The 24,501-nt window shown below is 45.1% G+C and overlaps 2 protein-coding genes across 3 annotated transcripts in view; one reads left to right on the plus strand and one right to left on the minus strand.

The window, feature by feature from the left end:
- The window catches only part of Armt1 (acidic residue methyltransferase 1), a 62,464-nt gene that overhangs the window by 21,281 nt on the left and 16,682 nt on the right, over positions 1–24,501 (minus strand). The gene's annotated exons all lie outside the window — the stretch shown is intronic.
- The window catches only part of Rmnd1 (required for meiotic nuclear division 1 homolog), a 33,085-nt gene that overhangs the window by 2,089 nt on the left and 6,495 nt on the right, over positions 1–24,501 (plus strand). For both annotated transcript variants that reach the window (XM_052750958.1, XM_052750959.1), the window contains exons 2-10: positions 4,839–5,356; positions 8,747–8,855; positions 11,840–11,915; positions 13,764–13,803; positions 15,614–15,714; positions 16,640–16,746; positions 18,098–18,162; positions 19,551–19,627; positions 21,938–22,058. In XM_052750958.1, the coding sequence (XP_052606918.1) occupies positions 4,853–5,356; positions 8,747–8,855; positions 11,840–11,915; positions 13,764–13,803; positions 15,614–15,714; positions 16,640–16,746; positions 18,098–18,162; positions 19,551–19,627; positions 21,938–22,058 (1,200 nt within the window). In that variant the 5' untranslated portion in view covers positions 4,839–4,852. The remainder of the gene's footprint in view (positions 1–4,838; positions 5,357–8,746; positions 8,856–11,839; positions 11,916–13,763; positions 13,804–15,613; positions 15,715–16,639; positions 16,747–18,097; positions 18,163–19,550; positions 19,628–21,937; positions 22,059–24,501) is intronic.

The raw sequence follows: 24,501 nt of genomic DNA on the forward strand, positions 1-24,501 counted from the left end.
GGAGCGAGTTCCAGGGGATCCAATGCCTTCTTCTGATGTCCATGGGCACCAGGTGTGCACGCAATGCACAGATACATGCAAGCAGACACTTATGCCCATAAAATAATAAAAATTTTCAAAGAGGCTGGATTGATCAATGGGCACAGCAGCAATGGATTGCAGTCTGATTATGGCTCACAGTTCATCTTGTAGAACTTTTGATTTCTATTTTGTTAGTGAAAGAGGAAGTGAGGTCATCATTGAGAATGAGAAACTAGGAAGAGACCTGAAAATTCGAGGAGAGGGGGGTCAGTAGAGTATAGCAGGTATATGGTCATGAGCAGCATAGAAGACCCACCAGAAGAGAGTGGCCCTGGCTGGAGAGTGAGATGGGAAATGTTAGTTGACTCTCTCATCACAGTGAGCTGCAAGAGTTTAGGCACAAATTCAATGAGGTGAATTGTTGTAGAATATTATTTGTAGATGTATTATATATGTTTATGCTGTGGAACATGTGTTTAATGATGCAAAGATGTGTTGCATTCTTTTATATTGCAATTGTTTAACTCTGTGAAGCTGTGTTATTTTGCCTGTCTAAAATACCTGATGGTCTAATAAAGAGCTGAACGGCCAATAACGAGGCAGGAGAAAGGATAGGTGGGGCTGGCAGGCAGAGAGAATAAATAGGAGAAATATGGGGGAAGGAGAAGAAGAGCAACAAGACGAGGAGAGGAGGGTGTCAGGGGCCAGCCACCCAGCTGCACAGCCAGCCACTGAGTAAGAGTGAAAGTAAGATACACAGAAATAAGAAAAGGAAAAAGCCCAGAGGCAAAAAGGTAGATGGGATAAGTTAAGAAAAGCTGGTAGAAATTAGCCAAGCTAAGGCTAGGCATTCATAAGTAAGAAAAAGCCTCTGTGTATTTATGTGGGAGCTGGGTTGCAGGCCCCCCAGAAGAGTAGAAAAAACCACCAACAGCAGTGAACCGTGTTCATTTGGGCTTGAGGTTATATCATTTGGCTTTGGAAGACAGAGGGATGCAGGGGTCACTGTGAATGGGAGGAATTAGAAGAGTAGACCTGGAGCGTTAGCTGGATGTGCAGGAAATGGAAGCGGGAGGAAAGGCTGAAAGTCATACGTCCTGCCGAGGTGGGAGAGTTGTTGGCTTAGAGTAGTAGAAGGAATGGACTGGAAAGATGGGAGGCCGTGTCTGAGGAGTGACAGGTGTAAAATCAGGAACATGGGCCACGCTTACAGGACACATCAGGGAGATCTTAAGCTTTTTAGACTCTGCATTGGTAAGAGAAAAATTAGCTTTCATAACATAACCCCTTCTTACAGGGGTTTTACAGGTAACTAAGGTAGTGGTAAGAATACGGTTCTTGAAATAAGGAAAGCTTGGGTGACTTTTGTCTTCATTTAGAGATGGGGGAGGGGGAATTCACAGACACATGCCACAGCATGTGGAGGTCAGTCAGAGGACAACCCGCAGGATCCAATTCTCTCTTACCCTGTGGGTTTTGGGGATTGAACTTGGGCCAGCAGGCTGAACAGCAGGCATGTTTACCCACTGAACCACTGAAGTTTGCCCTGGCAACTTCCTTTAGCCTCTAGACTTTAGTGTCCCCGTGTGGGAAATGTCCTCCTGGGCTACTGTGAGGAAAAACAGAGCATTTAGAATGTAGAGGGTACTGGAACATCATGTCTGAGTTTTTCACTGTTCTTCCTGCACCCATTAGCAGAGACAGGTTTCTGAATCACACACCTGACCATGTGATTCTCTTGTTTCAAAGCCCGGGCTTCCCCACCTGTGAACCTGTAGGATCATTTAACGTGACATTTAGTATCTGGCCGCTTTTCCATCCTTACCTCGGCCCACTTCTCCCTCCGCGGAAGTCATAGCCTGTTTCTTAGATACATAATACTGTGTACCTGGCCTGTTTGCTTTGCTGATCTCTCTTTCCTGAACCATTGCAAATATCACCCCTGAGTATGGCACAGTCCTCACTCCAGGGCCTCCCTTGTCGAGACCACATAACATTCTGTTCGTCATAGTCTGTCTCCTTGGCTGGACTGTGAGTTATAAAGTCTCGATGACATCGATGCTTGTATCTCTGGCACCTAATTTTTAAAAAATGTTATCATCACTTACTCTAGGTTTGCTTGTAAAAGACCGTGCTGTTTTATATTGTAGGGGGTGCGGGGGAGTCACAGCTAACAGGCCATTTCCTTCGGGCTGTGTGTGTGCTTGCCTGTCTGATATGCCTGACCCCACTTCTTGTGCCCGGCCCCGGACTGATTAGCACTTTTCCCCTTAAAAGATGGAAGCCGGGCTGGAGAGATGGCTCAGTGGTTAAGAGCACCAACTGCTCTTCCAGAGGTCCTGAGTTCAATTCCCAGCAACCACATGGTGGCTCATAACCACTTGTAATGAGATCTGGTGCCTTCTTCTGGCCTGCAGGGACACATGCAGGCAGAATACTGTATACATAATAAACAAATAAATAAATCTTAAAAAAAAAAAAGATGGAAGCCATTTCAGTCTTTCTGGGAGCTTTTCCTGTAGAACTGAGTAAGCTCTTTCTGTTTGCTCGGTGTTTTGGACCCAGCTCCATGGTTTGGGGTCTTCATGGCATTGTGATGAAAAGGAAAAAATTCGGGCTGGAGAGACGGCTCAGAGGTTAAGAGCACTGGCTGCTCTTCCAGAGGACCCGGGTTCAATTCCCAGCAACCACATGGTGGCTCACAACCATCTATAATGGGATCTGATGCCATCTTCTGGCATAAAGTCATACATGCAGATAGAGCACTCATACAGAGAATAAATAAATAATCTTTAAAAAAAAAAAAAAAGGAAAGGAAAAAATGCCCGTCTTCTCCAAGGGCTAGAATATGTTGGCAGGGGTTCTTGGCCTTGTATGCACCCGTGGCCTTGGCTAGTTTATGTTTTGTTGGTTGGTTTGGTTTGGTTTAGTTTGGTTTGGTTTTTGAAACTCGGTCTGTAGACCAAGCTGGCCTCAAACTCACAGAGATCCTCCTGCCTCTGCCTCCTGACTAGTTGATGTTTTAATTATAAAGGTTGAAAAAAGGAATGTGTAAGTACGGATTGGTGTGTGTGTGTGTGTGTGTGTGTGTGTGTGTGTGTGTGTGTGTGTGTATGCGTATATGTGGGGTTGGGGGTGTTGGTTTTGTTTGGGGTTTTTTGTTTGGTTGGTTTTGTTTTTAAGAGAGGGTCTCCATATGTATCGATTGACTGGCTTGGAACTCAACTATGTAGAGCAGGCTAGCCTTGAACTCACCTGCCTCTGCCTCCCAGGTACTGGGACTAAAGACATGCATCATCACACCCATCTGTTTTTAAATATTTGATATTATAAAATGATGAAAAGTTTCTATACCTTTTTCTCTTTTAACATCTTTGTTATTGAGAGTAGATTTATAATGTTATTTATTTAACTTTATTTTATGTGCATTGGTGTGAAGGTGTCAGATCCCCTGGAACTGGAGTTACAGACAGTTGTGAGCTGCCATGTGGGTGCTGGGAATTGAACCCAGGTCCTCTGGAAGAGCAGTCAGTGCCCTTAACCACTGAGCCATCTCTTCAGCCCCAATTTATAATTTTATAATCTTCCAGAAAGAGGCCAAATAATGACTAAATAGAAAAAAAAGAGATAGATAGATAGATAGATGGAGAGATAGAGAGATAGATAGATAGTCTTTTGCAAGACTGAGAAAACCAGGGCTTCATTTATCATAAATAAGTACTCCTACCACCAAACTATGGCCTTAGCCATAAATGTTCATATATGTGTGTGTGTGTGTGTGTGTATGTGTGTGTACATATATGTGTGTGTATATATGTATATGTGTGTATATATATATGTATGTGTGTGTATATGTGTGTGTGTGTATATGTGTGTGTGTACATATGTGTATGTGTATATATGTATATGTGTGTATATATATGTATGTGTGTGTATATATATGTATGTGTGTGTATATGTGTGTGTGTATATATATGTATATATATAGGATTATGTTCTGATACTTCTGTTTTACAATTTTTGTCAGTGTTTTGCTGGCATCTATGTTTGTACACCTTGTGCATGTCAGAAGAGGGCAAAATAGGTGGTGGTGAGCCACCACACAGGTACTGGAAATTGAACCTGTGTCCTCCGCAAGACCAAGTGCTGGACCTGGTGTAGGTGGCACGAGGCTTTAGTCCTAGCACTCAGGAGGCAGAGGCTGGCAGATCTTTATGTGTCTGAGGCCAGTCTGGTCTACAAAGTGAGTTCCAGGCCAGCCAGGACTGCATATTATGAGATCCTGTCTCAGAAAACAAACAGAAAAGAACACATGCTCAGGGCTGGAGAGATGGCTCAGCAGTTAAGAGCACTGGCTGCTTTTCCAGAGGACCTGGGTTCAATTCCCAGCAACCACATGGTGGCTCACAACTGTCTGTAACTGCAGTTCCAAGAGATCTAACAACCCTCACACAGACACACATGTAGGCAAAACACCAATGCACATAAAAATAAATCATTAAAAAAAAGAACACGCCGGGCGGTGGTGGCGCACACCTTTAATCCCAGCACTCGGGAGGCAGAGGCAGGCGGATCTCTGTGAGTTCGAGGCCAGCCTGGTCTACAAAGTGAGTTCCAGGGAAGGTGCAAAACTACACAGAGAAACCCTGTCTTGAAAACCAAAAAAAAAAAAAGACCACATGCTCTTAACTGCTAAGCAGTCGCTCTAGCCCATGTTGTATAAATTTTTAACAGAAATATGTGTTTCCTAAGGAAATATATGTGTATTATAAACATTTTTTAAACCCAACCTGACTTTTTAATTCTTTTGATTTCAGCCTGAGATGTGGTCATGCCAGCCAAACTTCTCCAAACCCTGGCCTCTTTACACAGTGCATCATCCAAGGCACGTCAGTGCAAGAGACTTTCTCAGCTTCCTTTAAAACCGCTTACGGAATCTGAACGTACAGCATGCCGCAACACCCTGAAAATACAGCGACATTTAGGTTCATTCTTTCCTAGTGTACCAGCTGACAGTTTAAACAAGCCAAAGATCCTGGAAATAAGCCGGATGATCTCAAACGCAGGCAGACCCTTTCCCTTAACCGCTGTCCATTGTCGGGATGGAAAAGCACACCTACCAACCATGCGCCCCTTTGGGACTCCCAGGATAGAGACCCATAAACCAGATCTCTTATGTTCTAAGTGGTTTATAAAAACAGTGAAAAGGCATTACTCTATATCAACTGAAACACTTGTTCCAAAACAAGACCTTCCACAGATCAAGAGGCCCCTGAAGGCATCCCGGACGCGTCAGCCATCCAGGACCAACCTGCCAGACCTATCTGTGAATGAGGTAAAGCCCACTAGTTCTGTGGCCCCTGAGTGCGTCGGTCCTTGTGTGCCCTCTGAACCGGCATGTGCTGCACCATACCCTCCTGCTAACGTAGGAGAACTGGGCAGCCAGCTTAGAATGCCATACTAGACCTTTGAAGCCTAACGCAGCCAAACCAACAAAAAGACTGCGCAGCAGTTAGTTGCCCGTATCAAGTGTGGCACTAAAGGCCCCAGTCATGGCGTGGGAGGGTTAGTTAGGCCAGGGAGAACTGGAAAAGAAGCCTCCAGCCAGGCCAGCCAGGGATGCAACGGAGGAAAAGAGCTGATTTTTCGTTACTGTTGTTACTTGTTTGTTTTTTAAGAATTGAACCAGAAATGCATCCGGAAGTTAAAAAGATTTACCTGCCAACCAGCAGGTGTTTACTAGCCTGTGGTGACTGCTTAAGGGTGAAGAGAGGACACCGCAAGGCAGGAAGGAAGCAGTGATGGCTTTTGCTGTTTTACCTTCTGCAAGTTCAAGCATGTCTTTGTTTTGATTTCTAGTCACTGTTAAGGGGTTTCTGGGATTTTTTTTTTCAGATGCAGTTGGCATTTGTCTTCCAAGCTATAAACAGTTTAGGGTCAGAGCCGAGGCCTTAGTTAACTTCGTGTCTTGAATGATATCTTCAGCCATGCCTTGTACTTACATGTGTACTAAATCGAAAAACGAGGCAGAGAGGTCTTTGATGTCTATAGCGTTTTGTGCATGGTGGTGCACATACCCATAGTGGATCCAGCTGAGGAGGCTGAAACAGCTGGATCATCTGAGCCTAGGAATCAGAGGCCAGCCCGGATGATGGTTTAGCAAGATCCTGTTTACAAAGAAAAGAATGTATATGTTCAAACCTTGGTTGGCCCTCCTAAATCTACCAGAACAGTCAGAATGTCTGTCTGTCTGTCTTCAGACTTGAGATCGTGGACCCTGAGCATGTTTCATTTTGATGGGGCTTGTTTTTACTGAGCTGCTGACAGATTTTGAAAAGACAAACTTTGACAGGCATGGTAGCACCCCGAGGCTCAGAAGGCTGAGACAGGAGGATCAAATTTAAGGCCAGCCTGGGCTGTATAGTGAGACCCAGTTTCAAAAGAAAAAGTAAGTACAAGCCAAGGCCATGTCTTTAATCCCAGCACTCAGGAGACTAAGGCAGTCAGATCTCTGAGTTCAAGTCCAGCCTGGTATATGTAGTAGGTTCCCTCCCAGCCAAGGCTAAATAGCAAGACCTTGTCTCTAAAAAAAGAAAGAAAGAAGAGCCGTGCCAAGGGTGGACATGGTCACCGGGCAGTGGAGGGACTTCATGAAAGGCTTGAATTTGGGATCCTGGTTTGGCTTCACTCCTCACACTGCCGCTACCCAGACTGTAATGGAAGGCCTCCTCCCCGAGCCCTGGGGTGCTCTGCGAGGTAACTCACCCGCCAGCCTTTTCCCTTCCTCCGGAGAGGTGGAGCTGAAGGTTGCAGGCCTTGAGTCCGAGTTTGTGTTCCCAGCATCCAGTCCCTATTATGAATCCAGCCAGAGCCCAAGAGTTACCTCAGAGAATAAATAGCATTCCTTTCCCGCTAAAAATTGCAGAGGATGTGGGATGTGTGCCAGGAACAAGAAGGCAGGGACCCAAGTGATGCTCCGGTGTCCCGTGTCACAGGGAATGGCACTGGCTTCAGCTCTCCTGGGAGCTAAGGATGAAGGCCGACTACAGGTTTCCCCAGTCCCAGGGTCAGTAAGAGAGAAGCACCATCCCACTGCACACTGGTCATGCTGCAGGAGTGGGGCCCTCAAAAGAGGGATCAGGATTGCTAGCCCCATCTGCTGGACCGTGGCTTCTAGAGCCAAAGAAAAAAAATGTGTTGAAGTAGACTGCATTTGTTTGTCTTGTTTTACGTTTTAAAATAGATGTGAGTGAGAGGCCTAATCCAGTAACTGTTTTAGGCGGCTCTGGTTACCTATTTAGGAACAAGTTCCCATCCCAAAACCTGAAATATGCTTCAACATAAGTAAATTTAACTAGCACTTTAAAATAAATCAGATAAGCTGTAAAAAACTAGAAAAGACTGTATGAAAATGAAAGCTGCTTACAAAGTGGTGTTACCTTTAATAGGTAACAAAACCAAAACACAAAACCAAAAAACCCAAAAACCAGCCAAAGACAGCCTACTTCGTGGATCGCTTTCCCCTTCTAAGCAGCTGAAGTGAAACAATACCAAAACAAGATGTCAGAAAGAGTATTTATAAAACTTCTGAGGTCATACACACACCCTTAATCCCAGCCTTGGGAGACAGAGGCAGGTGGATCTGAGTTCGAGGCCAACCTGGTCTACTGAGCTAGTTCCAGGACAGCCAGGGCTGCACAAAGAAATCCTGTCACCAAAAACAAACATAAAAAGCAAGAAAGCTTGTGAGGCGTATATTAATAGAAGCAGCCCACAGCTGTACATACAGGAGTCCAGGCAAGTCACATTACCTGAGCTAGGTGTTCTGAGAGAAGCGCAGGTAAGGACTGGGGAACCAGGCTCGCCAGCATCGGGGAGGACAGCTCACAGCAAAGACTTAGCCTAAGTAAAGGCCTTATGTTTGAAGACATTCTTCATCTAAGCTTAGAATACATTTTCTCATGGAAATGGTGATGGAGTAACCTGCTACACCTCATCCTTTGAGAGGATTGCATTTTATCACAGAGGGGACAGGCCAGCCACATAAACAAAGCAGGCAGAAGAGGTAGGGACTGCCTCACCTAGAGACATCCACCCTAGTCGGGCATGTCCAGGTCTTGCCTGTGGTCAGAGATGCTGGGGAGTCTGTGGAGTCCCTCCATTTGTGTTCACAGGTCACATTTTAGAAATGCTACAAGCCGGGTGATGGTGCCCCATGCCTTTAATCCCAGCACGTGGGAGGCACAGCCAGGCGGATCTCTGTGAGTTTGAGGCCAGTCTGGTCTACACAAATGCTACAGTTAGAGCTGGGTGTGGTGGTGCACACCTTTAACTCCCTGCACTCGGGAAGCAGAGGCAGGAAGATCTTGGAGTTGGAGGCCAGCCCGGTCTGCATAGAGTTCCAAGATGGCCAGGGCTATATAGAGAGATCTTGTCTCAAAAAGAAGAAGAGGAGGAGGAGGAGGGAGTGGGGCTTCACTTTCAGGGTTGCCCTGTCAGCTTTTTTGACTAGCAGAAGCAGGTTCTTTTCTGACTCAAGCGGAAATTTGCCTCCGTGTAGCTCATTCCTCTTTGTGCTCACTGAACTCCGTGTGTACCACGGAGGTTCCACAGCACACTCTGGAGGGCTGTTTTTGCAGGGTAGAGTTCCCTCTCGGAATCCAGCTGCCGCTGCAGGTGCTTGAGCCCTCTGGTAACCTCAGTCCTCTGCTCCTCCCCTAAACAGGACCTGATGCAGTGCACAGCGTTTGCAACAGCAGATGAGTATCACCTGGGAAGCCTGTCGCAAGAGCTGGCCTCCTGTGGCTATGTGGAAGTGACGAGCCTGCCCAGAGGTACTGCCGCCCTAACCCAGGACCAAGTGTTTATGCTGTGTGCTAGAAAGTGACTCTCCTGTGGTGGTGTTCCGAGTGTACATTTGTTCCCGCTTCATTTTCCAGTGGTGTGCATTATGAAAGTGGTCTCAGAGGTCTGTATTCAAGGGATACAGTTAAACATACCTGTAGAGAGTTGTTGGATTAAAATGAATATGCTTTACTTATCTTTATAGGATCACTGCCATTTGAGAAGATCAGAGGATGTGTGTGTTAGCTTCCTGTTGCTGTGTTAAATACCTGCAGTAACTGTGAGGTCAAACAGGAAAGGCTGATGTGAGCTCCTGTCCTGGAGAGTTCAGTCCACAGTCAGTTGCCCATTGTGTGGGGGTCTATGTTGAGGCAGCACATCCTGGTAAAGAACACGTAGCAGGGAAGCTGCTCCACACAGTGATGAGGGTCCTTTTCAAGGGTGCACATCCAGTGATCTGTCTTTCCTCCAGTAGGCTGCACCTTTAAAAGCTGCAGTGCCTCCCAGCATGGTGAGCCGCGACCAGTCCTTTAACACTCAGCCAAACCACTGCTCCACACTGCTGCTTTACTGTCACATCAGAAAGCTATTTCAGCCTTCACGAATAACAGTGACAATAATTGATTAAAAAAAATTTTTTTTAAGCTAACAAAATTAAAGCAAAAGTTGAACACATAATTGTAAGAAAGAAACCTGACTTAGTATTTTAGGAAGGTGGGAAGGACTCAGAGATTGACCTGGTCCCAGCCAGGGGGTGGTAGTGACAGATTCGATCCTACAGTCAAGAGGCAGAGGAGGTCGGATCTCTGGGAGTTTAAGGCCAGTGTCTATGTAGTGGATTTCTGGACAGCCAAGGCTACATAGAGACCATGACTCAAAAACTCCCTGGTGCCATAAAGGGTCGAAATGCCATGCGTTTTCATTGTTTATTGTACGAACAGACTGTATTTGATGGCAAAAGCTGATTTAGAAGAGCAAAGCTCGATGGTCGGTGGAGGCACACCCTTGGCACTCAGGAGGCAGAGACAGGTGGATCTCTGAGTTCAAGGCCAGCCAGGAGTACACAGAGAAACCCTGTCTCAAAAACCAAAAAAAGAGAACAAAGCTCTGTCCTGAACCCCTGAGATGAAAAATTGGTCAGAGCAGCCATGACTGACGCTGAAGACTGCCACTGGTGTGGCTCTGCAGCTTTTCATGTCCTTTAGGGTACTTTGGGCTACACAGGTAAACTGTCCTGTTAGTACAAAGTTCTTGGGGACTTGGGAATACGCTCCAAACGGTTGTGTAGGGTTTTGTGGCTTTCGAAATCCTACCAGGAATCCTGAAGCTTTGAGGATCCTGATGTTAGAAACCCAGTGTGGGGACTTGTTCGTGTCATGTCAGCACTCGAGAGGCTGAGGAGGACGAGTGGAAAAGCCATGCTGGGTTATGGCTAGACATGGTCTCAAACACATGAAAATTAAAAAAGAAGAAATTATACATAACTGCACACATTAGTAACAATGTCTTGATTGGGATATATTGTTTAAAATTTACATTATAGACGATATACATATAAGAACTATTACTATACTAATATGTAAAACAAATAATGATGAATATTGATACATTCAACAGTATTTAAAAGATTAAAAATGTTATGGATAAGTAATTATAATGGTAGTTTTCATGATTAACCTTGAAATTAGCTAAGTTTTTAAATTGTCACACTTTTTTTCATTGTACATTATCTATTGTCCAAACTTTACACAATTTAATTTAAAATTCATGGGGTGGGGGTGTAGATCAGTTGTTAGTGTTTGCATGCCCACAGCCCTGGCTTTGATCACCAGCATCACTAAAGCCAAGCCTGCTGGAGCACATATAATCCCAGGAGGTTTGGGGCAGAGGCACCAGAAAGATGTTCAAGGTTGTCATTTGTTCCATACTGAGTTGGAGCCAACCTGAAGTATGTGAAACCTTATCTAAATAAGTATAAGAATTTTAAGAGGCAATTAAAGAAATAACATTAATTTATACATTCTCAAATTAACTTTGTAGAAAGACATTTAATTCCTGACATAGTTGTATAGAACCTAAAACTGTAATATTCATTTAACTGGACTACTGGCTACTGAATCAAAAATCAGTGTGAATGAGCAGTTGTAGATAACATTGCCAATATTATAGGTTGTAGAATGTTCTAGGGATATAATTTCTTACCTTCATTTCGTTTTCTAAGACTTTAAAATTTTTACTATTTGTATGGGTGTTTTGCTTGTATGTATGTCTGTACATCATGTGCATGCCTGGTATCCTACAGAATCCAGAAAGGTGCTGGGTCCCCTGAAACTGAGGTAGAGTTGACTGTGAGCCACTGTGTAGGTGCTCAGAACTGAACCTGGATCCTCTGCAAGAATAGCAGTGCTCTTAACCTCTGAGCCACCTCTCCAGCCCTCTAAGATTTATGTTCATTGTATATGTGTCTTTGTGTGTATGCACATGTGTGTGCCAGAAGAGGGCATCTGAGCACCTGGAAATGAAGTTACAGCTGGTTATGAGCCACCCAACATGGGATTTGGGAACAGAACTCAGGTCCTCTACAAGAAGAGCCAACGCTCCTAACCACTGAGCAGTCTCTCGAGCCCCTATTTTGGTTTTGGTGGGTGGGTGGGTGGTTGGTTGGTTGGTTGGTTGGTTCTCTGTGTAGCCCTGGCTGTCCTGGTACTAGCTCTGTAGACTAGGCTGGCCTCAAACTCAGAAATCCACATGCCTCTTCCTCCCAAGGCTGGGACTAGAGGCGTGCGCCACCACTGCACGGCCCATTTTCGCATCTTAAAACCCTTCTTGAGTCTTCAGTGGGAAGTTGATAATTGTGCTGTGGAGCACTGTGGATTGTGAAATGATCTAAGAACAGATTACACGTACAGGCTGCTCTCAGCAGGCAGTTTACGTCACCTTGAGACACAGCCTTGACTGACGTTTCCAATCACAGATGCAGCAAACATTTTGGTGATGGGTGTGGAGAACGCTGCAAAGGAAGGTGATCCCGGAACAATATTCCTGTTCAGGTAAGACAGGACGGACGTGGCTTTGGGAAGAGGGCTGCGCCCCGATGACTGGAGTCTAGGGTGGGCCTGCCTCCGCTGCGATCTTCCTGGGCCAGTGCATTTGGGGTTTGGATCTGTCATCTGATTCTGACTGCATCTTGGAGAGTTTGTCAGGGTTAAATCTCCTGGTAGGTCATCTTTTTTTGAATATGTATTTATTTTATTTTATGAGTTTTTTGCCTCCATATGTATCTGTATACCATGTGCATGCCTGCCTGAGGAGGCTAGAAGAGGGTATTGGGTAACCCTGGGACTAGAGTTACATCTGGTTGTAAGTTGACATTTGGGTACTAGGATTGAATGTGGGTCCTCTGGAAGAGCAATAAGTTCTCTTAACCTCTGAACTCTCTCCAGCCCCTAGGAGATCAACTTATAAAATGAAAAACAAGCCGGGCGGTGGTGGCGCACGCCTTTAATCCCAGCACTCGGGAGGCAGAGCCAGGCGGATCTCTGTGAGTTCGAGGCCAGCCTGGGCTACCAAGTGAGTTCCAGGAAAGGCACAAAGCTACACAGAGAAACCCTGTCTCGAAAAAAAAAAAACCAAAAAAAAAAAAAAAAAAAGAAAAACAAACTTTTTGTGAGACAGGGTTTCTCTGTATCTCTGGCTATCCTGGAACTCACTTTGTAGACCAGGCTGGCCTTGAACTCACAGAGATCCGCCTGCCCCTGCCTCCCAAGTGCTGGGATTAAAGGCATGAGCCACCACCACCCAGCTAAAATGAAAATTTTTAATACAAGTAAATCATCGTTGCCCGACATGTCTTTCACTGAATATGCAAATGGGGCAAAGCAGCCCTGTCACTGTCCCTATGAGATTCCACACCTGCTGGCCTTCGCTTGCCTTCCGTAGCATTTCAACTGAGATTTTAGTCGGCCTTGGCCATTCCAGATACCTGAGAGAGGGACCCGGGTTCACACAGTCTTAGCCTTTTAAAGAGTAGAAGGACAGGACGGTGGCAGTAGCAGCTGTGTGAAACACCTGCTGTCCCTTTTACAGCCAAGAAAAGGAGGGTCAGGTGCATTGGGAAATAACCCATAGTCGGGACAACTAAGTGATGGAACAGAAGGGTGGATGTCCAAAAGAATGTAAACTAAGCCCGGTACGGTGGTCCACACCCATAATCCCAGCAGCCTGGAGGCTGAGGCCGCCTGGGCCGCAGAGTGAAGCAGTAAAAAGGCTAAACTGTAAGTCACCCACACGGTGGCTCGTGTCTGTAGTTCCAGATACTCAAGCCAGCCGTCTTACTAATCAACCAGTCTTCTTCACCTGCACTCTCAGTGTGCTCTAGAGCAGTGCTTCTCAAACTGTGGGTTGTGACCCCCTCGGGTCAACCCTTTCACAGGGGTCACCTAAAACCATCAGAAAACACATAACTATATTATGATACATAACAGTAGTACAGATTATGAGGTAGAAATGAAAATAATTTTATGGGGGGGGGCGGGTCACCACAACATCAGGAACTGTATTAAAGGGTTGCAGCATTAGGAAGGTTGAGAACCACTGTTCTACACTCTACCTAAACATGGCTTTTGGTATGTCTCTGAAGAATGTTTTCTCAGGGCTAGCGAACTGGCTCAGCAGTTAAAAGCTGCTGTTCTTGTAGAGGACCCGGGTTCAATTCTCAGCACATATCTTGGTGGTTCACAACTGTTTGTACCTCCAGTTGCAGGGAATCTGTCACCCTCATGTCTGTGGGCACCAGGCACCACACAGTGCATCCACACATGGAGGCAAAATAAAATACTAAATCTAAAAAGAATGTATTCTCCCTTTGCCGAGGTTGACTCTCCTGTTCTTTGAATCAGGGAAGGAGCTACTGTGTTCTGGAATGTAAAAGACAAAACTGTAAGTACAGCACAGTGTAAGCTTGTAGAACTCTAGTTTCTAAGAGTAATTTGTCCCCCGTACTCAGCAATCTGAAGACTGGAGTGCAGGGACATGCTATCGTCCACAGTTGCTTTTCTGTGCGCCACAGTGTTTACCCCGTCACTTTCATCTTCTAAAATAGAATGACTTTCAATTGTTTATAAATTTTCTACCCATGATACAGTTGAATTAAAAGAGTAGCCCATAAGTACAACCAATGTACCATTGGTGCTTGGTCAAGTATGTTGTAAGCCGTGTACATGTCTGTCATCCCAGAACTCATGAGGTGGAGGCAGGAGGATTGTGAGATAGAGGACAGTACCTGAGCTACAAAACGTGCCTCCAAAAAGAAAATAGAAAAATCTGGGCATGGTTACACATGCTTATAATCACAGCACTTGGGTAGTGAAGGCCGAAGATGGGTTACAATGTGAGGCCAGTCTCTTGGTTACATGAAAGAAACCATGTCTTTAAAGAACAAAAAAAAGCCTGCCCCAAACCATATACCTTCTCTGCTGAAATCCTTTCTCACCCGAAATCTACTCCTCAGAGGTAACCATGAATAATCTCAGTGCATACATATCCTTCTGTGTGTTTTCAGGGTCACTGAAAGGAAGGAGCTACGCACATCATAGGGAAGGGAGTGGGGGGGGGTGACAAAGTAAATGTACCAGAGTGGCTGTCCGACTGCTGTAAAGACAGGAAAGGCTGATAACAGGCCTCGCTTCTATGAGCACTCATGAATATTTCGATCCAAAAAGGAAAAGCTGTTTTGGAGAGCAGTTTAGCACACATGTCTGTCTCCCCTTCCCCATACCCCTTCTTTGCAGGGCTGACAGTAGTCACACTTCAGCATGCTAGGCCTCTGCCCTGGAGCCTCTCAGCAGTGCTTCAAGAAGTACCTCATGGCAGGAAGGTGGTGCCTCGGGATAATGCCCTGAGCAAGGGAAGAGAGTAGCTCACCCCCAGGGATGGACACTGGGGTGGATAAATAAGGTGCACATCCTCCTTTAAGAACAGCAGGGAAGATGTCCATATGTAGAGTATAACCCCACTCACATAGAAAACAAATGGCACACATGCTCATAGAAAGCATGTAGACGCATGTGGGATCTGCCCTTCGCCCTGCAGAGACAAGGGCTATTCACTAGGTTTAGTCATGGCTAACTCAGGATCAGGACTCAGGAGCACTGTCTACACCATTATGTTGCTTTAGCTTTTTAAAAATTCATCTTGTGTGTGAATGTTTAGCCTGCGTTCATGTGTATGTACCATGTGAGTGCTGGGTGCCTGAGGGAGTCAGAAGAGAGGGCATCAGATCCCCTGGCACTGGATTATTGGGCCATTGTGAGCCACCATGTGGGTGCTGAAAACTGAACCCAGGACTCCTGCAACAGAGGCTCTAACCACTGAGCCATCTGTCCGGCCCCTGTTGCCTGTTGCTTTAATTTTTACAAGTAATTTGCCTGTACAATGTTTCCTTCTTTCTTTCTTTCTTTCTTTTTTTTTTTTTTTTGAGGCTCAACAAACTATAATATTAGCAGTGATTTTCTTCGGGTGCTGGATAATGGTAATTTTTCTTTTCTTTTCTTTTCAATACTCATCTGTACTTTCCAAATGTCAAAATAATGGACACGCCATTTGGTTAGTTTACTGTCACGGTGAGCTTGCCTTTTCCTACTGAGACTCGGAAAAGATGCTGCTAACGTATGGAAAGCTGTCGTGAGCAGATGAGCCCCTGTGGCTGTAGGGAGTCGGTGTCACACCAGCGGACCTCCTCCTCTCCTAGGTGAAGCACGTGATGCAAGTTCTGGAGAGACACGAAACCCAGCCCTACGAAGTGGCTCTGGTTCACTGGGAGAATGAGGAGCTCAACTACGTGAAAACAGAGTGAGCATGCCTCAGCACGTGCGCGCGCGAAGAGGGCGGGGAGAGCGCCGAGAAGCTTGGAGGAGATCACTGTGACTGTACGGAGATTCTTAAGTTACTGGTCAGAGCCAGTGCCCACAGCAAAGACCAGGATTTGTATTTACATTCTCACGTTATCAACCTAAATTAATGAGAGCACACCCTCAGCAGGATGAGTTTATCAGGTTATTCCAATCAGGATTTACTTCCCAGTAAATCCATGGGTTTTGTTTTTTTTTTCAGTTGAGTTTGAATATGACAGATGTGTGCTGAGGTGGTGATCCAGGAGAGCCACTTTGAGAGGTGTGAGGGCCTGACAGGCATCCTCAGGTGAGGACATGTGGGCGAGCAGCGGCCTAGGAACCTCCCTGGCTCCTCCGTGCTGTGACTACAGGCTCAGGCCATGAGGCCTTTTTGTTCTGTGCAATTACTAATCTAGTATATCTTTCTATTGAGTCTTTTGAACATTTGACAATAAAAAGTTTACTGCGGGGCTGGAGCGATGGCTCAGAGGTTAGGAGCACTTGCTGCTCTTGCAGAGGACCAGGTTTAGTTCCCAGCTCCCACGTAGTGAATTAACAGCAGTTTATTGGCTAGGTATGGTAGCTCAACCCTGTAATCCCCAGCACTTAGGAGCTGAGACAGGAGAATTGCCATGAGTTTGAACTAGCGTAGGCTACAGGGTGACAATGTGTCTCCAAAATACAGTAAAAATGTTCATGGTACACAAGCTTTATCTGATTATTTTTGTGGGTTAGTTCCTAGGAATGGAATTACTCAGATCAAAGAGTAGGAGAACATGTATAAAATGTCATCAATTGTCAAGTGGCTTCTAGGAAGACAGAGTTTTTCAGAAGTGCAGCTGCTTTTAAAATTCGAAAGACGATTTTTCCTTTTCTTTTCACAGGGGACAGTCTAAACTGCACAGAGGGGAAATCAAGTTAAACTCGGAGCTGGATATAGATGACTCCATTCTAGAAAAATTTGCTTTCTCCAATGCTCTGTGCCTCTCAGGTCAGTTATTCTGCTTTGTGCAGATGGCATATTACATAGCTTTATTAAACATCGGGTCATGATAGCTGGGTGGTGGTGGGGTGCATGACTTTAATCCTAGCACTTGGGGAGGCAGGCAGACCTGAGTTCCAGGACAGCCAAGGTTGCACAGACAAACCCTGTCTTGAAAAACCATGGGGGCAGGAGGAAATTGGGTTATGATTTCGGATTGTTTTCATAACACCCAGTACAGTCTTAATATTCTTTTTCCTCTTTGAAAATGTATAAACTATATCATCCACTGGTTGTTCTGCCTTGTGAACTGTATTGATGAAGCTTCACTTCTCTGAAATGGACTCACGTTACTGGCATGGCCTTTGCTCTGTCTTCTCCATGACTGCTGTACTCAGCAGCCTCTCATCCAGACATAGCCCAGCCCTGTGTGACCGGGAGCGAGTCACAGCACTGAGATCACGGCCCCTGGTAAAAGCATAGGTGCTCCGTGAGGGTTTCCTTTATCCTGCTGTGCATCGGGCTGCTGGGACAGTACGTACCCTGTGGGAAGCCTCTCAGGTTACTCTGATTTGCTCAGTCCTGAGGAGTATAGGAAAGGCCATGGAAGTCTCACCCCTGCCTCATCTACAGCACTACCCATAGGGGCTAGGTGTGATCTGGGTTCCTGAGATGTGAGCAAAAGTCTGGAATAGGAGATAACCTGTGTTCTGCCAACAGACTCAGAAAGCTGAAGTCTACTTCCCTCTCTTTTCTTTACCGCTGTTTTTATCTTCTTTAGTTTTGAAGTTTTAGTACTTTGGCTTTTTCTGTTGTTTTTTGTATTAGAATTATTAAAAATTCCATTGTTGGGCCAGACTGGCATTTACCTTTAATCTGAGCACCCAGGTGGCAAAGGCAGGTGGATCTCTGTGAGTTCAAGGCCAGCCGGGTCTACATAGCAAGTTCTAGGCTAGCTGGGGCCGCAAAGTGAGAACCTGTCTCAAAAATAATTAACTGAGCCAGGTGGTGGTGGTACACACTTCTAACTCCTGCACTCTATGAGTTCAAGGACAGCCAGGGCTACACAGAGAAACTGTCTCAAAAAAAAAAACAAGTAAGTAATTAATTGAATAAATCAACTGTCATGTGACATTTCCTTCTTGTCTCTGGGTCATACTAAGAAAGTGAAAACATCTTTTTTATGTCCCAAATCAGCCTCCGACTCCTCAGCGCTAGGGTTATAGGTATGCACCACCATGCCCAGCTGTGCATCTGCTTCTTAGTTAGGAAGCGGCAACAGAGGCACCGTGCCATTCTGCATTCTGTGTAGATGTGCCCAAGATGGTAAAGAAACATTCCCTCTTCCTTCTTTTCCCAGTGAAACTGGCTATTTGGGAAGCAACGCTGGACAAATTTATTGAGTCTATTCAGTCAATTCCAGAGGTAATTATATCAGCTCTATGCTTTTTTATCAAGAATTGGCTTCTTGCGGGGAGAGTACTAATCGCTCAACATAATGATACGCACATTTGAGTATAAAGTACTGATAACTAGAAAAGCTGCAGAAACTGTAGTGGAAACACGTTCAGTTACACAGAAAATGATGAAGTCAGCTAAGGAACCCCACGTTGAAGACTTCAGATGACTGTGCTGTGAGTGCAGTGTTTTCAGTGTGACTCAGTGAAAGGCAACCCGTGCTGGGTGTGGCCCAGTGGCGGTGTGATTGACCAGCATTCACAGGGTCCTAGGTCTTTACTATAACAGAATAATATGACTCATTATTCTTGGGGAGGATGGGTCTGGGCTGCAGAGATGGATATGTGATTAAGAGCACGGGCTGCTCTTGCAGATGACCTGGGTTTGGTTCCCAGCACCCACATGGCAGCTCACAACTGCTTATAACTCCAGTTCCAGGGGATCCAATACTCACTTCTGGTGTTCTCTGGTATTAGTCACTCACGTGATGCCAAAACCAACATGCAGGCAAGCACTCATACACATAAAATAAAAACAAATCTCTTTAAAATGAATGACAAGGAATGTTTATCATTGAAAAGACTGAAAAGGATACATTAATTAGCTTTCTCATACGTAAACATAAGCCTGGGGTAACCAGTGTTTTAGTAGGAAAGGCTTATTTGCCCAACTTGTGCAGCTGGATGGGTACATTGGTTTAGGCCTTGGGAGGCAGCAGCTTGTGGCAGGAAGCCCGTGGTGGGGCAAGCTGCTCACCTCATGGCAGCCAGGTGAGAAAAGGGCCAGGGGCCCAGCAGCCCCTTCAAGGCCGTGTAAGAAGTGGCCTAAATTCTTCCCAGAAGGCTGCACCTCTAAAGGTTTTACCCACTTTCCAATAATGCAAGCAGAGGATGAAGCCTTGGACAGATAGCCTATACCAGCCATTTAGGAACCAGACTGTAGCAGAAGGGATGGAAAACCTGAGTGTAAAATTCTGAACTCTTGATATGAGTTAGGACATTTCAGTGGGCAACAGTTATCTAAATCATTCATATAAAATGAAGTGTTCCTTTGAGAACTTGCTACATAGACCTAACACTGATAGAAAGGTGTACATGCAGTGCTCCCCCAGTGTCTGTCAGGAGGATTGACTGTTCCAAGAGTTCTTCCTGCCCAGGGTACCAAAATCTGTGCAGGTCATCTTTGCCTAAAATGTCAGTGTTTGCTGTGATGTGTGTAGAATAACAAAGAGTGTACCTGATCGATAAAGGTGCAGTTTTTAGTATTTTCTGAATGGGTTCATTGGAGCCACAAATGGAGACCCCACAGACAAAGGACCATTGTGTGTTTCCTGTTTTTGTTCTCCGTCCAAACAGGCACTAAAAGCTGGGAAGAAGGTCAGACTGTCTCATAAAGAAGTTATGCAGAAAATGGGTGAGCTCTTTGCCCTCAGGTAAAATGTCCTCTTGTAAATGAAGGATTTCCTTTAAGACAATCCATTTAACTCTAGGCAGTAAAAACTCTTCCCCATGAGAAGCAGGAAGGCTCCATTAGGACTGTCAGGAAATCAGATAAGTACAGAAGAGCAAAGCTCCTCTTCATTAAACATGTCACATGTCACACGACCCCCAGGAAAACAGGGCAGTGCACATAACGCAGAGTGTGACTTTGTACACTTAGTTACTGGGTGTCATTGTTCCGGAAGTTTTACCCTAATTTACTGAGTCTGACACTGGACAGTGGTCCAGATGAGGAGGAGCCTGTCTCCTCACTGGTGATTACCCATCTTTGTGGAGTGATGCGGCCTGGTTGCGGTTGTCTCACTGGGCCAGTTACCAGTTTCCTCAGATGTCTTCTCACCACCTTAGATCAGCCAGCAGAAGGGTGGTCCAGGGTTCCAGTGCCTGTGTTTCCCAGACGGCAGGGATGCTGGTTCACATTCCTGAGAGCATCTAGCAATAGACCTGTGTTCCCTGAGAAGTAGGGGAGATTGTTTTCCCCTATTCTCTAGCTAATACAAGCAAAACCCATAAATTGTAATACCCAAACTCAAAGGTTAGGACTAAATGAATTTCATTTGAGAATAGTTTCCACAAAGCCTGACTTTGCTTCCCCCGTTTTCATCTTACAGTGAAAGTGTGTCTGTTACTGCAAAGAAAGTAGTGGGCCAGCAGGCGGCTCACTGGCTGTTGAGCAAGCCTGTCAACACCAAGTAAAGGTTTGGAGAGACAGGCAACCCGCAAGGCTGTCCTCTGATCGCTGCATGCTTTGCCACACATTCTCAATAGTTCAAAATTGTTTTTTTTTTATTTTCTTTCTGAACCTGGAGACTTACTCCATGCACATACAGACACATGTGCACATAAATCAAAATCAATTTTTTTTTTTTTTTAAAGAGATGTAGTGATCTGTGAAGACTCATAGCTAAGGGTGTTAGGTGAGAAGTGAAGTCGTGGGGCTGCAGGTGTAGCTCAGTTGGTAGTGTCCACCTCGCACGCACAAGGCCTCGCTGTGATCCCCAGAACTGCAGGAAACCGTGGAAATAAGAGAATCAGAAGTTCAAGGTGATTCTCAAGCTCATCAAGGAGTTTGAGGCCAGGGTACACTACATGAGACCTTGTCTTTATTTTATTTTATTCTTTTCCAAGACAGCTTCTCTGTGTAGCCCTAGCTGTTCTGGAACTTGCTCTATAGACAAGACTGGCCTTGAACTCAGCTCCACCAGCCTCTGCCTCCCAAGCACTGGGATTAAAGGTGTGCACCAGTACACCTGGCTGAGACCTTGTCTTAAAAAAAAAAAGAAAGAAAAAATTACAAGATATGGTGCATGCCTTTAATGCCATTGATGTGGAGATGGATGGAAGCAAGTCTCTGTGATTACAAGATCAGGCTAGTGTATGCAGTGAGTTCCAGATCAGCCAAGGTAACAGTAAGATCTTGTTGAAATACAAAAACAAAACAAAAAATCAAGTTGCTAATTATATATGTACTATTATTTCATTTGCATAGTAAAAATATTTTTATTTCTCTTGACCTGTGCATATTCACAAGTCTGTTCAAGGAGAAATGTACAGGTAGTCCTATGCAAGTGTTCATGGGCCTGTCCTGTCATTAAGGAGTAAAGGATTTTGCATTGTTTGGTAGGCTAACCAAGCTGACCACTGTTTCTGCTTTCCTCTCCAACACACATCTTAGAGTTAAACAGCTGTTTGTATTTTACTATGCAACATGAATTTCCATTAAAAATTAAATATTTTTAAAGTAAGCTCACACTTCTGATACCAAAATATGGGTGAAAATTAGAGAGCACCAGTGTGGCGGCACACCCCTTCGAAGTCTTAGTACACTAGAGACCAAGGCTTACCAGAGCCAAGCTAGCCCGAGCTACATAGTCAGTTCCTGGCCGGGCTAGCCTACGCAGCCCTGTTGAAAAGGAAGAGACTGCATGCTGCTGCCTGTCTTGTGTTTGCACAGTGGCTGGAAGGTTATGGAGGAATCTGAAAGTGGCCAGTGAGCCCAGAGCCGGGAAGGGAGAGCTTCCGGGATCAAGAGCAGGGAGGTTTACCCGTCCTTACCTTTTTATTTCTTCCTGGCTTTCCTTTAGAGGGTGCACAGGTGTGGGTGTATGTACACTTCTCAAGTATTTTTTGAAGAGGGACACTTAAAACTATTCTCATATTGCACCATGAAAATAGGGAATATAATAGGAACTGGTTTTTATTTTACCATAAATAAAAAGCTAAACTGTACTTTCTGATTTAAGGCACCGTATAAACTTGAGTTCAGATTTCTTGATGACTCCTGACTTCTACTGGGACAGAGCAAACCTGGAGGAGCTTTATGATAAGACCTGCCAATTTCTCAGCATCACTCGAAGAGTTAAGGTATGTATTTTTCAAGAGAAAAAGACATCCAGAGCAGTGGTGACGCACGCCTTTAATCCCAGCACTTGGGAGGCAGAGGCAGGTGGATCTCTGAGTTCAAAGACAGCCAGGACTACAAAGAGAAACGCTGTCTGGAAAAACAGGAGAGACAAGAGAGACAGACAGAGATTCTCTGCTATAATTTTATCGCTGAAATTTTCAGCCAAGTCTGTTTAATTGCATTTGGAGAAATACTATTTGACTTCTGGTCATGTCTCCTCAGATTCCCACTTCTGCCTCTTGTCCTCACTGCAGTCGGTTTAGTTTTTTTCTCAGGAGACTGAGACAGGAGGATTGCTTTTGAGCTCAAGACCAGTGTGAACTACAGAGATACTATTTTAGCCATGACCACCTGAAGGAAGGTATAGAGTATAATGGTTAGAAAAGGTGGTTTTAGATACAAAGTATCACACTGTAGCCCAGGCTGGTCTCAAATTGTTATAAGAGGAGTATTTAGATACAAAGTATCACATTGTAGCCCAGGGTGGCCTCAAACTCCCAGTGATGCTCTTGCCTTAGCCCTACTTCCGGGATCACAAACATGAGCCCTGGCATTTGGCTCCACTTCTCAGCTTTCTGGGTCAAAGGCTCAGTTCTAAGATTTCCATGTTCTTTGTTTTAATGTTTACTTGTTTTTGAGGTGGAAGTCTCACTACATTGTTCAGGCTGGCCTTGAACTTGGGGATCCTTCTGCATCAGCTTTTCAAGTAGTAAACATGTTTATCTTTGTATTACATGTGATGTGCGTAGTATATGCTTGTGTTCATATGTATATACACATGTAGATGTGCACATGCATGTGGGGGCTAAAATGTGACTTCAGCCATCCTCTACAGCTGTCCACCTTTATAAAAAAAGATTGCTATGTATCTATATGTCTGTGTGTAATTCAAGGGGTACATGTGTGTGGAAGGCAGCTGTTAGATCCCTTGGAGTTAGACTAACAGGCAGTTGATAAAAGCCTCTCAGTGTGGTTGCTGGGAACCATACTCCTAACTAGTCCCCTGGAAGAGCAGCAAGTACCCCTCATTGTTAAATCAGCTCTCCACCCCCTCCATCAGGCTTCAAACCTCTCGCACTGGACCTCACTGGTTCGTTCAGACTACTGGCCAGCAGAGGCCTCAAGGATCTTCCTCTTTCCTCCTCCCCAGCTCTGGGATTATGGGCATTTGCTTCTGTGCCCATTTATTTTTTAATTACGTCTGCTTATTTGTGTGTGCATATATGCCAGTGTGCATGTGGATCAGGAAACTTGATTTCTCCTTCCACCACTTAGGTTCTGGTGTTTGAACTCGGGTTGGCAGGGTTAGTGGCAAGTGGCTTTACCTGCTGAGCCGTCTTGTAGGCCCTATGCCCAGACTTTTTATGTGGATGCTAGTGATCTGTAATCGGGTCCTCATGCTTATATTAGAAGCACCTTATCAGCGGAGCCACCACGAACTGTTTTCTGCTGAGGGTGAGTGTCTGTTTCTAATGGCCAGGCACAATGCTGGTTTACACTTATTCTGTGGGAGGTAGGGAGTGCGTGGGTGCTGTGGTATACATGAGGAAGTCAGAGGGCAACTATTAGGACTCGGTTCTTTCCTTCCACCGGGTGGGTACCAGGGATTGAATTTAGGCTTAGCAGCAAGCACCTCTACCCACTGGGCCACCTTACCAGCCTCAAAGTTCCTTTGTTTTTCAACTTTCATTCTCTCAAACAGCTTCTAAAGTCCTCATTTCTTTTGTTGCCTAGAATAGTGTGTTTAGCTGTTCCTGGTCTACACTTTTCAATATTACTTCCAATCACTTCCCAGTCACCTTATGTCCCATCAAGTAAATTACATAATTTCAAAAAAACCCTGTAAATTCATTGACTGCTATGCAGTTCTAGAATATATCTGTTTCTCCAACCCAGACACTTGTCTTTTGCATAATCATCCCATCAAAGGTGTCCATGATTTGTCAGTCTGCTTGGTGTTCCTTTGTATCTTCTATAATGCAGGAATGTAGAAATACTTGCCAAATTTCAGGCAGACAGCCATCCCAAGCCACGTCACCTTAGCTGGCTTGGAAGGACTAGTCAGTGGTGTTGGCAGAGTTGTTTCAGGAGACTCGGTGTAGTTTGGTAACCAGATATGAGACATTTGTAGCCCAGGTTGTCTGGACACAACACAGGAAAGGAGACTGACTTTCCTGATGCACAGGCTGAAGACAGGGATATGAGGGGATACTAAAGCTCTATGCAAATGAGGCTCTCCAGTGCTAGCATTGGCTAACTGCTGCTGTGCAGTAAATTTCTCCAAAACTAGCAGCTTAAAGCAGCTCTTTCTCCTAGTTTTATGGGCGAGGGCCTCTCTCAAGGGTGCAGGCACCTCTGGATCCACTTCCTGTCTGTTCATGTGGTTGCTAGATTCAGTCCCTC

Source organism: Peromyscus californicus, unplaced genomic scaffold, assembly GCF_007827085.1.
Source record: "Peromyscus californicus insignis strain IS unplaced genomic scaffold, ASM782708v3 Scaffold_22__1_contigs__length_63687245, whole genome shotgun sequence".
In the NCBI taxonomy this organism is placed as follows: domain Eukaryota; kingdom Metazoa; phylum Chordata; class Mammalia; order Rodentia; family Cricetidae; genus Peromyscus; species Peromyscus californicus.